General features: G+C 48.0%; 1 protein-coding gene across 1 annotated transcript in view; it reads left to right on the top strand.

Moving 5' to 3' along the window:
• The window catches only part of PAPPA (pregnancy-associated plasma protein A, pappalysin 1), a gene marked incomplete at its 5' end in the record, with an annotated part of 150569 nt that extends 139447 nt beyond the window's left edge, over positions 1-11122 (top strand). The window contains 2 exons of the mRNA XM_010086512.1: positions 76-174; positions 11015-11122. Coding sequence (XP_010084814.1) covers positions 76-174; positions 11015-11122 — 207 coding nt within the window. The remainder of the gene's footprint in view (positions 1-75; positions 175-11014) is intronic.
• Positions 11123-11584: the final 462 nt, after the last annotated feature.

Here is an 11584-nt window from a genome sequence, read left to right as displayed (position 1 = left end):
TCCTGCTGACATATTGTTTACAGGTTTCATCCATGTCCACATTCTCAGTCTTTTTCTGCTTTTTTCCTTTTTCAGCCTTTCATGGGGGACAACTACTGTGACTCCATCAACAACCGAGCCTTCTGCAACTATGATGGTGGGGACTGCTGTGCCTCAACAGTCAAGACCAAAAAGGTAGGGATGCCCCTTCCTCTTTTCACTGGGAATTACTTGGTGAGTGCTGCTTTGCGCCTGGAAAAAAATTATTTTTGTTACAATAGGGGAGGTCCAAGGTCTCAGAAGGACCTTCAGTCCACCATAGGCACTGAGTTCTTGTTGGTTCATTTTGAAGCTTCCTCTTGATAGGCATGTGCATTTCCCATAATAACCCACCTTATACCTATGCAAGGCAGGTTCTTAAAGTAGTCAGAGGTGTTCATTCATTCTTGCTGTAAATAAACCCTAGCTTCTCTACAGGCAAAGGCTGGCTCCTTCCAAAATCTTGGGGCACGTTCAGAAAAGCTGCACCTACTGCTTAGGAGACCTTCACACAGAAACACTGAGGAGGGTATATTTGCCCATCCTGCTGTCCACCCTCAGTGGGAAAGGGGAAAGCTTGGGCTCAGCATATGGCACCATCCATTTCAGCCACTTGAGGAGTAAGTTCCTCTCCGGTGCAGCTGAGGAACTGAAGCCCTCTCTGTAGGGAGCAGTCCTTTCTAAGGCAGCTTTGCCTGCAGGCTTCTTTTCCTTAGTTCAGCCAAAGATCTGCTACCAGTACAGCACTGTGGGCTGTCTCTGGCCCAGATGGGAACACTGGGGGAGGACAGTGGACATGTCTTGACAAGTGGAAGCAGCTCATTTCTTCATTGGTGAAGAGGTGGGGGAAGAGGTACTTTTCCTAAATGTGGGTGTTTTTTGGACAAATTTTCCCCTGTATTGCTGTATTTATTTTGTGAATGTCCCTTTGAAGGGAGCACAGGCAGGTGAGCTTCTCTGTTTCCCAAGGGTGGAGCAGCGCACGGAGAGCTCGTACGGGGCTCCTGCTCAAACCACCACTGCAAAGACCAGCTGGGTGACAGGCAGTGGCTCATCTCCAGTGTCATCTCCAAGAAGAGATTCCTATCTCTGGCTGATTTTCCACCTCCTTGGGAGGAGCAGCCCAAGGGCAGGCACAGCTTGCTCCTCAGCCTCTGCGGGAGGGCAGAGCTGGAAGTGCCCAGTAGCTCAGCATGGCGTAGGTCTTCTCCTCCTACAACAGCCTGCCTGGGAAAATTTATCTCCCTCCTCCAGGCTTGAGAGCAGGGGATGAAAAATCCCAGGGAGTGCTGGGGGAATCGAAGCGAGGTGGCTGGGAGGGGACTGACCCAAACCAGCCCCATCAAGACAAGGAGCTGAGAGCACAGTGTATTGCTGGGGTGGGGATGGGAGTGAAACACAAGGGATGTGAGTGCGGAATTGGGGGGGAGAGGGCTAGGATTAAGGTTTGGGAGCAGAATTTATTGCTGGGCAAGGAGTTGAGACAGAGTGGGATCTGCACAGAGTCCTGAGCACTTACCAGCCAGACGAGTCACGCTCAAAATATCTGCTGCTTCGCTGCCACCCAGAAACGAAGCGACCACCCAAGAGGGGGAAAGCACTTTCTAGCCCAGTTGGTTACTGGTTTCTGTGCTAAAACTGCCCAATGAGAAGGGCAAGTGGTTCAGAGAGAGGCAGCTGGTCACACGGCTGATGCATTTCCCCCATGGAGGGATGGGAGGGTTTCTAGATTTTTGGAGCTAAGTCTGCTTCCATGGACTTTGTTGGGCACTGTATCTTTGTGATCGGGGAACTAGTCTTGCCCAGGTTTGTACTGTAGAAACCCCCAGCCTAGAGATCACACGGTTTGAGGGCTCAACCACAGAGCCCATCGCTTCCTCGGCACACATCCAGTTTCCCAAATCTTCTCCTCTCTCCCAAAACACCACCAACATCCCAGGAGCTGAACAGGACACTGGGGAGGAGTGAGAAAACCACCTTTTCCTTGGACTATCCGGGCCAAAAGCAAGATGCTAAATCTCTGTTTATTACATTTATTAGGGTAAAGGGGGGAATAATAACCCAGCCAGCGGGGCCACGGCGTCAAAGCAGGAGAGGCAGCAGGCAGCACCTCTCTGCAAGGGGCCCCCCGACCCCTGCGGCAGCAGCCGTGGGGCCGCGGGTCTGGGCTCTGCGAGTTATTTTCCCATCTGAGGCCTTTGACTGGGGCCAGATTTCAGGCAAGGCTGTTCAAATACAGCCCTCCCTTTGAAGAGGTTTATGAGTGGAGCGTTACAGGAGATATTCCAAAGGGAAAAACAATGAAAGGTGAGAGAAAAGGGAGCTGAATAAAAATACTCCGCATACCAAATCCTTCCAGCACAGTTTGCCACCTACTTAAAAAGGCACAGTTTTAAAATACACATTGGGTGTAAAAGCCAAAAACCTGGAGGAGACATAGGGAGAGGCGAGTCTAGCTCTGTTAATTCCAATACCAGATGAGGATGTATTTTCATATGGTTGTAGAAAGAGCAAGACACATGAAAGAGACTGCTTTGCTCCTTTTCTTTCAGGGTTACATACTATGTGGCAGATGTGTCAGTCTTTTAAAGCCCCTGCAAGTTTACTCATAAATGTCTAACATTTATGCAACACCTGTTTTTCTCCCAAAATGTCACAGAACGCTTTACAAGCTTTAGATTTATCATCTTTTCACCGTTGCAGCCATTGCCGAGGTGACACATGGTTCACATTTAACAGAACATAGCAACTCGGCACATTATTTTAGGAAAGGGTTGAAGATTAACATTGCATCATGTGAAGATTCAGGAGTTAACAGTCAAGTAAGAGCTGGCTTCAGATCCTTAATGTCCGCAAACTGTCAAGACTTATGTTCCACTGCAATCCCACTACCCTCCCAAAAGCTGCACACGATGCTGTGAACCAGGCTGCGTGAAAGCAAAATTATTCAGCCCATATTCACTTTAATTCTGAGCTCTCTTGCTTAATGTGAGATTTTACACGCTCCTCTTTTTGTTGGCCTCAAAATGCACAAGAGACTTTTATGCGGCATTCGCTTAGGCCACATTTTCCCTTTGCATTTGAGCACTAGCAGCAAATGACCTTGTGCATTTCTGCAGCGAGGGGGGGAACGGAGCAGTGTGACTTATCTGACCAACCGCCGACTAATCAGCACTGCTGCTTAGATAGGAAATAATGAGTATTTGCCCTGCGCTATTCACAGGCAGGCTAGAGAGCTTTAAAGAAATCATTAAAGACCTCCCTTGAATGCTACAAACGGCCACGAATAAATGCAGTCATATTCTGGGCATAAATTCGAGGCAACCGCAGTCAGCAAGCGGGAAAAAGAGACATTCATCAGCTTAATTATTTGTTGTGCGCTAATTGATCAGCATCCCTCTGCAGTGGGCAAGGAGCCAGGGCTGGTGCAGGGACAAGTGCCGCCCAAGGAATTGGGGACACAAGTCCCGCAGCGCCTGATGGTGCAGCCCTGGGCAGGGGGGCTGGGGGGGAAGCGGGGGGCTGGTGGCAGGGCTGGCAGTTGGGGCAGGGGACGGAGCTGTGCTGCTCGCAGCTTGCCCTGTGCATGACCCAGGAGCAGCTTTGAGAGACAGGAAGGCCATTGCCGGCCAGCCTCCAAGGGAGAGAAAGCTTCTGTTGTGTATCTGGAGGGGATAAAGTCTTCCGTGAAGGACAAAGCACAATCCCATCTCCTTTTAATCTTCCTCCCCTCCTTGACCCAGCACAGGTCGCCAGCTCCCTTCTGCCTGGCTGCTCTAGGAAGCTGCTTCTTGCTTTGTATCCTGCTGGAGATAAAAGAAGATACTAGATTTTAAAACATTAAATACGTGACACTGCTAAAGTGAGAAAAATAAATAACCTGGGCATAAGTGGCTGGGCCTGGGCTGGTGCAAGGATCTCCTGGGGTTTAAGGCTATGGCTACTTCTTTCTGATTCATTTCAGGAAATCTTCTCTCCAGGCACTGTTCTCCTTTAGTTCTTTTCTCTTCCCCTTCCCTTTTACAAATTTTCCCTGGGCAAGGCTGCCTAGAAAGGCCTCACAGAAATCAGAAATGTCTCTCTTTAGGCTCTGCTTGTGTACTTTGTTACAGACTCTTCTTGCAGATTTACTGAGTTAAAGATCTTGCAGCCTGGTCCCTGCAAATTTAAATACACAGAATTTACTGTTTTAAAATTCCACTAAATTAAACCATTTGCAAGGACCAACTTTCATCTGTCCTTCCTCTCTGCCTTTTCATTGCATGAGGAGTAAACCTACTGATTCCATGAGAAAAATCTGTCTCTTCCAGTTATCACTTGGGTTTTCCCTCAACGGCTTTGCCCTATAGCACTTAGAAAAGAAAAAGAAAAATCGTCCTGGCAAAAATTCCCGTCTCAAATGCCGCCCCCTCAGCCCCTTGACATTTCTGTCCAACACCTTGGAGAGGAAAACCAGCAAGTGCCTTGGCGGAAAACAAATGAGGACTTGCAGTAGATAGAGGACCATGTGGGATTCATCCAAAGCTTTGCTTATCTAAAAGATAGGCAAGTTATCAAAACCTCTTCAGAGACTTTATGGCCGAGAATTCAAGGCTTAAAGAAAGGAGCTTTGAACTGAGTGGCTGCTGCTGGCTCCAGCAGGGATTTCCAAAGACCGGCCGTGTCTCCCTGAAAAGGGGGTCTGCTGTACTCCTACCCCTAAGACAAGAGAAATAACCGCTTCTTGTTTTTTAGAGAAATAAGTGCCTTCTCCCAGCTCTCTAACTGCAACACAGACCTGTCTCGGGGAATCTCAGGTCTTGCGCCATCGGCAGAACATGGTTTTGAGGCAGTTCACACAATTATCAGCCTAAGTGACCACCCTGGCTGAGGAAATTCTGCTTATCCAGAAGAACTGATGTTCCTGCTGCAACGCTGCTCCCAACAACTTGAGTGTCCCCAGCTGGGTGTGTTTGTCAGCTCTGTAATTAGCTGGCGAGATATAACAAATGGGGGGTGAGCAGGGAGGAAGGAAGGATAGAGCACGGAGCATTGCTTCATGACTCTGGAAGCAGCTGAGCACTGCTGTGTGCTCCAAGGACACTGGCACACGGGTGGACTCGCTTACCCAGGAGCTGTTGTTCGTAGCCTGAGTGGCTAGCTGTTTCCCATGTGAGGAGCATTTTCAGCCATGGTTGGCTGGGATGGGAGCTTGTTTTGGGGCTCAGAGCTTGGTTTCGTAATCGTTCAGGGAGGCTTTCCAGGCGACGATAAATTAAAAGCAGTGATGGTAGTAGCACATGTTGCCTATCCTGAGAAGAACGTTCTTGACTTTAAGGGACATGGGGCTTCCCACAACATACGGCGTTCCCAGGGGACATGCTAGAGAAGGGTGTTTGCTTTGCTCTCCGACCTCACTTCATTAGCAAGCGTTTCAAAAACCAGTGAACAAACCTTCCCTGCGCCACTGCCAGCTATTTGGCCTCTGGGTGGTCTGGCTCCTATTAAATCTTTGGTGATTATTTAGCCTAATTACATTCATGTTTGCACAATCGGTAGCATGAGGGTAGGAAGTGCAGCTGATTGCTGAGCGACTGAGCTCCGTGCGGTTTGGCAAACAGGCTCCCCAGATCCACTCGGGATGCGGGGATCCATGCGGGCAGGGCTTTCCCGGGGATCCCTGCTGGCTTCAGGCCATCCTGCTTCCACCGGTTCTGGCGAGGCTGCTGCCGGTTTGTACCGGACGGAGAGAGAGGAGCATCTGTTGGGTTTAGTTGAGCTCCGTTGTGTTACGCCAGGCTTGCTGGCTTTGATGGGGGAAAGCCCCATTTGTGGTGGGGTGGTGAACAAAAATTCAAGCCTTTAAAACTGTATGTGCTGCACAGAGAGGAGGTTTCCTGTGGGCTTTTCCCAGGCCCTCAGGAGCCGTGCCCTAGGTGTGAACCTGCATACCAGCCCCCAGAGTTAAAAGGGGGCTCGCTCTTGTTCCGTTATCTCCAAATGGCCCTGCTGCCCTAAATGCCGAAAACCCCTGGGAAGAGCCTTACAAGATGCATTTTTGACCCACAAGGGCCTTGTCAGGGAACAAAATACTCCCCAGAGTTGGAGCGGCGAGGGCCTGGGGAGGCGCGGGGCTGCGACACTCAGCACGGCCTGTCGCGCTTATCTCAACACGCCGCCTTTGCTGTGGAGCCCCTGTCTGCACCAAGGCCTTCCTATTTCCAGTGAGCCTTGTCTGGGAGATTTCGCAAACACTTCAGGGCTGAAATCTAACAACAGGCTGTTTCCCAACACTTTGCAGCACTCCTCCCCTGCTTACCCCCCTTCCCACCTCCAACCCAGGCCCTTCCGCAGGCCCGATTCTGCCTGCCATGGTGCTGCTGGGAACCAGCCCCACGTGTGCAGGGTGGGAGGCACGGCTGGGTCAACCTGATAGGAGCCTGTGTGAGGTATGAGCTCCAACCCTTTGCAGAACTGTTTCCCATCCCTTCCTATACCTGTCTGCGATTTTTCCTGTCAACATTCCCACCAGTTCCCTGGAGACTGGCCTTTCTCAGCCAGGATCTGCCTTGGGATGTCACCAGCCTCTTTAGATAGGTGCCCTGTAGTGAGGATTTGTGCCTCTCGCTCATTTCATGACCTAGATCCCAGTTCTGTACTGGTTTGTTGTATCGTTGTCTTTGTTCCCACAATCGGGACCATGGCATCAAGGACAAATGCCACCCTGTTTGCATGAGAGAGGCTGAGTTTTATCCAAGGGCTCATTGCCTAGCATGGGAGGGAATACTTAGGGCTCCCGTGCCTTTGTGGAGAATGGAAGTATGGGTTCATACGCTGGGCAGCATGGGGAGTGAGTTGGTTGAGGTGTCTCTGGTCTCCTGTGCGTTCCACCCCAGATGTCTGCTCTAGCCTCCTGCCTAGCCTGTAAGCCTCCGCCTGCTGCAATTTCTCCTTTGGGTTCAGACCATGTTGTGTCATGCAGTGCAAGCTCCTGGGGCGACGGATGTGGTTTAGGTTGTGTCTGTTTTCTCTTGAAGATAAATAGTCTGTGGTCCAGTGCAGTTCAGGTGTGACTCACGCTCCCCTGAGTGCTCTTGACCCAAGCCATGGCTCTGTTCTGGATCACCTCCAGGAGATGTTTGTGTGTAGGTGTGCAGAGCTGTGTTCTTCTGTTGTGTCCTTTTCAATCTATTTTAGTTCGTCTGAGGAACCATATCCTTCATTGCTTCATCAAATGACCGAGCCAGTCCCTAAGCTTAATTTTAGCTTTTTCTCCCTGCTCTTGTAGATATTAGCCAGGTTTTCTACAAGGGGAGATAGAAATAGGGTGAATGTAGGACTTGGCGAGTGGAAGGAAGAGGCAATTCTGTAATGCTGGCTTAACAATGGGTATATCTGTAAATTTGAGTGCAAGTCATATATTCTGTTAATGACTTGGGCTTTCACAGACCTATTTAGAAAGAAAAGCAGCAGTTAATCTTGGAGTATGTATATCTGGGCTCCACACCTAAGTGGGCTATCATTCAGAAAAAGGTTCAGCATTTATTATTTCTAGCACATCCAGCAGCTTTATTCATGGCTTTGTACTCCAGAGAACTATCACTATACAAGCAAGGCAAAAGGCAGTCCTTCTTCTAAGGGGTTTCGCGGTTTCTCTGAGTTGGATAGTTGTGACAATCCTAGCAGATGCTGTGTGTGGGTTTGATTCCCTATTTACCTCTGGAAATCAGGGCCTTGGGGAACTTAAATGTGTATTTGTAGTAGATGTTGTTTAAAGTGGAAACCCTGTATTACTGCTAAGGGTTTGGAGAATTTTGTCTTGTCTAATATGACTGTGGACGTGCTCATTACCCATAGAAATCTCTCCTTTTTCACATAATAGAAAACTGATCTCTGGAGCTCACTGCCATAAGACAAAACAATTCATCTGTCTGGACAATAGCACTGTAAAAATCAAATTGCATAAAAAAAACTCTGTAAGGGACATAGAGTGAATAAGGCTAATCTCATCAGGAAGAAACCTTCTTACACTCAGGCTCCCCACTGCTGGGACTGCTGCTGAGCCATGAAACTGTCTGCTCTTGGGCTCTGCCCCAGAGAGAAAGCTTCTGCTCTTCTGTCTATGACCGCTCTTAGGAGACTGGAGGGTTTCTAGAGGACAACATATGGCAAGAAATTTATTTTCTAGTGGCTCCCTCTCCCCAGAAATTGGCTGCAATGTAGTAGCCATCTAGGCTCTTACATGCACCTTTTCTTCGGGTTGCTCCAGTGTTGAGCACACGCTTACGATGACCTATAAAAAAGTAAAGGGGAAAACGAGGGACTCGCAAGGAGAAACAGGAGAAGAGGGAATGAAGAAGATAGATCATTTCAAGGCAGCATCAAATCCATGCCAGTCTGGGTTTCTAAGGCCACTATTTCAGCACAGCTCACAGCGTAGGTTAAGGTAGTTGAGCTTGTAGTTTGGAGATGCAGTCATGCCAGGCTTTCACTCTTGGCTCAGACATTCCCACAAGTGAAATGGTGGGATTTATGGGATCTCCATGCCTGCAACACATTTCACTGTCCGACTTAGCATGGACAGCAGCAGAGACAAAGTGCAGTACGATGTCACAGCTAATTTCAGCCACTTTACTGAAATGCCCGAGTTGGGTGTGTGGTTTGTCCTGTGTTCAATGCAAAATGTGTATCCACCTTCTCTGCGAGCCTGTCTCTCCCCTTTTAACACAGGGGGCAGTTAATTGCCTTTGTTAGACTGTTACAGACACGCAGTGAATCCAGGCCAGGGAGAGGAAAAACCTTGATCAAGACAAGTGAAAGAATCAGGTTCCCAGGTCTCGCCTCCAACCAGTAGCTTTGTTGTACATCAGGAAGATTTTTTAAAGTCAAAATCATTGCTAAATCCAGACTGATCTGAATGATTCAGGATAAAAAGTAAAAATAGGGGGAAACTCCAGACATATTTAAATGTTTTGTTTGAGCGTTTTCTAAGTGAATAAGCTTTTATTTTGAGACACAACTTTTGCTCTGAAACAGCCTTTTTTTTATTTGTATGTCTTGGAGGGAAAGGTCAAATCTAAACTGTAGCAGATAATCTAAACCAAAATGTTTCTTTCTACACTGAACAAAAAAGTCAATTTTTTTCATGTATCTTTTCTTTTTTCCCTTCCAGTATTTTAATTCGGTCATTAAACAATCTCTCCCCAGCCTCCTACCCCAGCCCCATTGTTTGCGGACTTCTCTGTTTTCCTATCGAAGAACATTCATAACACTGTGATATGAGACAGTCCTGCTCTGGCTGGCTTCTGTTGGATTAAGTGACCCTTAAGCTCCTATTGTTTTCTGCAGTTTATAAACTTCTTTAATTTCCAATTATTTGAACTCATTTGCTTTTAACTTTTTGGACTCTCTCTTCTCTTTGCAACCTCCATGTTTGCACAATTGTCGATTCAGATTATTCACTGGTTGGTTCGTTAGCTCGTAAGTCACGAAGGCCATGGCTGGATGAAGAGTCATCACCCTATTCTAACTGGAGGGTCAGGTCTTCTGGGAATGAAGTGAAAAGCAAGGGGGAGAGTCTCTCTAAATCCTGATTTGATGATGAACATTGACTGTTTAACGTCTCTGTCAGCTTGTCCCTGCCTTAGGCTTCCCAGTTGTGAAATAAAGCTCCACACCTCTCCATCCCGTTCTTGCGTGCATCAGGAGAAAGGCGTGCTAGAGATGGACGTGCAGGGACACGTAGGGGAGGTCTATGTGGAAATGACAGCTACGTGTTCACGCACGGTGCTTGGTCCGCATTCCTAGATGTGCTGTTGATGGGACATAGGGAACAGGCAGACCCAGGCTTCATAGCCTGGAGAAAAGTGTTTATGACAGAGAGAGCAAACGTGTGGTGGCAAAGCCAAGGGAAGGAGACGGAATGCGCGCGTGCAGCCCTCGCCGGGAACGTTTGAACAGGTTGTGGCACTGTCTTGGAAGAAGTGTAAAAGGGGAATGAGGTCATTTGCTCAGTCTGTGCAGATGGGAGAAGTTCTTGGGAATTCACTTCAGGACAATTGAGACACTGTTCCACTGCCACCCCCTATTCTTTCTGTAAATACCATGATGCAATAGGCCAAAATCAACTTCCGTTAGCCAGGCGCTGCAGGCTGTTGTTTCAACTCCTTCCCACGCTTCTCCAGAGAGACCGTGGACAGATGACAGATCACGTATGTAGCAGTCTCTTACTTGCATTCCTTTGCTGTTCCTCAGTGCCCATTAGCTGCACCTCTTGACCTTAAACACAACAGGTATTTAGAGAAGTCTCTCTGCTGGGATGCAGCTTCACAGATCTGCTAGGCAGTGTTTGATTCTGTTCCTGCCCTGAGGAATTGAAACCAAGAACATTCATAATTCAGTGCACAAATGGACTTGGGCACAGCAGCAGCATCCAAGCCATAGGGCCCTACAGAGGGGAGATTATGGCCCGGGAGTAGATTTCACCAAACCCCCTGAGCTGGAGGTGCACAGGAGTGCTATCAGAAGACTGGAGTTGGGACCTGCTGGGCCCAGTTGTGTTTGGTGATCATTTCAGTTGGTCATGTGAGTTGAGGGGTTTGTTATTCTGCTGCCATTTAGTAAGGATAGCTTTTCAGAAGAGTTTCGCAGTGTACTCTGATCCAAACATCGTGGTAAGTACCCCAAAAAACCCCAGAGTTTCCTGACAAGTATGTGTCTCACCAGCCAGCTATGTTCATGTGCCTGATGTGAACTGTTAAGGGAGTATCTGCTGACTGGTAACTGCCTGAGTTGAACAGGTTCTTCTTTACACTTTTCACAGCCTCTCTTATTGGACAGGTAGCTCATTTGAGGCCTCAGCGCACCACCAGCTCTAAAATCACTGTAAAAAAAATGACACAGCTGAAGGCTGCAGCTGGTGTCTGAAGATGCCACTCAAGAGATCTCGTTTGTTTTCCAGAATGCTGAAGGTGTGTACCCTCCTTCATGTCTTTGTGTCTTTGGTTTCCTTCCCCAGGTTACTCCCTTCCCTATGTCCTGTGACCTACAAGGAGAGTGTGCTTGCCGGGACCCCAAGGCCCAAGAGCACAATCAGAAAGACCTCCGTGGCTTCAGTCTTGGGTAATGCCAAGTGACGTGGAATGGAGGACCACACTGCTCAAGGCAGGCTAGGAGAGACACCACATCCCTTTTGGTATCGTTTTTAACATTTAGCTGCTCAACTGGATGGCATTTCTGCACCAGGGACCCTTAGAATTCAACCAGTCTGCCTTTAATTTTTGTCCAAGGAGAACTCAAAGTAGGGGTTTATGTATTAACTATATCTTAAATAATGATGACAAGAAACAAACAACCAAGAGTCAAGTTGAGAAGACTTTCATGTATCAAAACAGCATGTTATGCCCACCTAATTTGAACAGTTCATATCTAGATTCAAGGCGAGAAACAAGCTATTTATGTACACATATTTATAGAAATAAGTAGAGAAAGAGAGAAAGAGTGAGAGATTATGATCATCGCAAAAACACTTTCCCCTCTCCACCACTCACAACTCAGACCGTTCATGGAAGAGGCTGTGCTCTTGGAG

This window comes from Pterocles gutturalis, unplaced genomic scaffold (genome assembly GCF_000699245.1).
Source record: "Pterocles gutturalis isolate BGI_N339 unplaced genomic scaffold, ASM69924v1 scaffold6356, whole genome shotgun sequence".
Lineage (NCBI taxonomy): Eukaryota > Metazoa > Chordata > Aves > Pterocliformes > Pteroclidae > Pterocles > Pterocles gutturalis.
The sequence above is the reverse complement of the archived record's forward strand: the minus strand, read 5'-3'. Positions and strand labels throughout refer to the sequence as shown.